Source organism: Fulmarus glacialis, unplaced genomic scaffold, assembly GCF_000690835.1.
Source record: "Fulmarus glacialis isolate BGI_N327 unplaced genomic scaffold, ASM69083v1 scaffold7497, whole genome shotgun sequence".
NCBI classification, from domain to species: Eukaryota; Metazoa; Chordata; class Aves; order Procellariiformes; family Procellariidae; genus Fulmarus; species Fulmarus glacialis.
The window spans coordinates 43,679-45,681 of record NW_009225046.1 but is presented as its reverse complement, the minus strand read 5'-3'; the positions used below and the strand labels follow the sequence as shown (position 1 = coordinate 45,681).

The following is a 2,003-nucleotide window of genomic DNA, read 5'->3' as shown; positions in this document are numbered from 1 at the left end:
TGGCTCCCGGGAGGCCGCCGGCTGGGCCAGCTTGCTCCTAGGGAGCCTGGTAGCATCAGGAGGAATAGAAATACCGCTTCCCTTGAGGGGACGATAGTAGTGGGGAGTTACTATTTAATTATTGTAGTCAGTATTATTTAAAAAATAGTAGATACTTTGCGTTTTTCTAAATCATCTGCTTTTTGGTCAGATGAGGCAAGCGGCAGTAGGAGCCGTGGAGGTGAGGTGAGTGGTGGAGGGAATCAGCCCTGGTGTGAAGGAGCGTGGGGTGGCTGATACGTCATCCCAGATGTTTTAGGGCAAGGTTTGTTTTAAAGATTTGTCATGGCAGACACAGTGCCTGAGTGACCCAGCAGCCGAGTCCTGTCTAGGTAGTTATGTTTAAGTAAGCTGATGTTTCCCAGCTGTTTGGTGCTGCTGCTTAATTAAATGTGCAAATACTATCTAGCAGTGGAAAAAATGAGCATGTAGACCCACTGACAGGTAAGAAGTCCCTTTGCTTGATGCCTTTTTGCAGAAGACTGTATTCAACAAGTGTATTTTAGCATCTGTTGGAATAAAATGAATGTTACAACATTCTTTGTATAATTTTTTATTTTTATCACTTCCACGCAATAATCATGCAATAATATTTGTATTTCTTGCAGGGCCTGTGGAAAGAAAGGTGCTTGTGAATCTTCAGAAGTTAGATGTGGCTCAGGATAGTCTGGGAAACTATGGTTTCTTCACTTTGGTTTACAATCAAGGCTTTGAAATTGTGATAAATGACTACAAGTGGTTTGCATTTTTTAAGGTGAGTTAACTTGGTGTCTTCTGCATCACTGACTGTACTTAAAATGGCCTGTAGCTGGGCTTTTCTTTAGTCCCCGAGTGCCGCGGTGAGGCAGTTGGGACACTTGGTTATCTTTGGCTCTGAGGGTTGCCTGGGTTACCAGATACAGGACACTCTTTTCTTGTTTTGTTTTTTTTTGTTTGTTTTGTTTTTTTGTTTTGTTTTGTTTTTTTAATGTAAGGAAACAAGTTATCAGTGGCTGGGTAGGGAGCAGGGGGAGGGAAGTGGTATTTATATTCCACGCTGGGCATTATCTGAAAAATCTGTTACAGATGTTGCTGTTTTCCCTTCTGGGCATGCTTAAAGCAGTTGGAGGTCTTCACTAAGCTAACTCTCCCAGTGGCCTAGAACGTTAGGGGTTTTTTTTTTTCCAGTTTTCTTGCTGACACCTTGGACCCAAGTGAAATAGCAAACATCATTGCTTTTATCTTTCCTTAAAGATGTTCTCAAATGCATGAAAACTTTAGAAAGGCCATCTGCTCTCCTTGCTGGAGGATTTCTAGGATCTTTAAATTTTATTCCAGAATACTACTGTAACATCTAAGGAACCTTCCTGCTGCCTGTAATTGTTTTGGAATAATTCTATTATCTCCAGTCCCTGTTAATGACTTCAGATGAAGCTGAAAACAGTGCTGGTAGGCAGGGGATAGACAGAAGACCCATTTGCTAAGGAGCACTCTGCTGCTGTCCTGATGAGTGACACTATGAATCTGGAGGGTGGCTTGAAGCAATCTCTGCAGGATAACTTTGCTACCTGGGAGACAGATGTTTTGTGCAGCAAGACTGCTCAGATGGTGCATGCAGTCCTCGGCAGGAGTAGTGAACACATTTCTTGGTTGTTTCAGAAAGCATGATCTTGTGTCTGGCTTCAGATGAGCCAATAGTAAACACCCAGGCCTTGTCCAAGCATAAAAATCTCTGAACATTGGCTGGTAGTAAGGAGGATGAAGAAATGACTTTTGCTTTAAATTGTCTTTCTGGGAGCCATTGTAGATGGTTTATTTCACAGCAGCTATTTTCAAGTCAGTGTTTTCAGATTTGTTAACAAAAGTGAGTGATCCATTCTTCCAGGAGAACTGTAATCCTTACTGAATAGAAATGATGTATGAGGCTCCAATTTAACTACAGCTTCCTCCATGCCGATTGGAGCTCGCTTAGGTTAAGGGAAAGA

The 2,003-nt window shown here is 42.2% G+C and overlaps 1 protein-coding gene across 1 annotated transcript in view; it reads left to right on the top strand.

The window, feature by feature from the left end:
- Positions 1-647: 647 nt before the first annotated feature.
- LOC104080080 (dipeptidyl peptidase 1-like) overlaps positions 648-2,003 on the top strand; it is a gene marked incomplete at its 5' end in the record, with an annotated part of 4,917 nt that continues 3,561 nt past the window's right edge. Inside the window, one exon of the mRNA XM_009582348.1 lies at positions 648-793. Within this exon, the coding sequence (XP_009580643.1) occupies positions 648-793 (146 nt within the window). The remainder of the gene's footprint in view (positions 794-2,003) is intronic.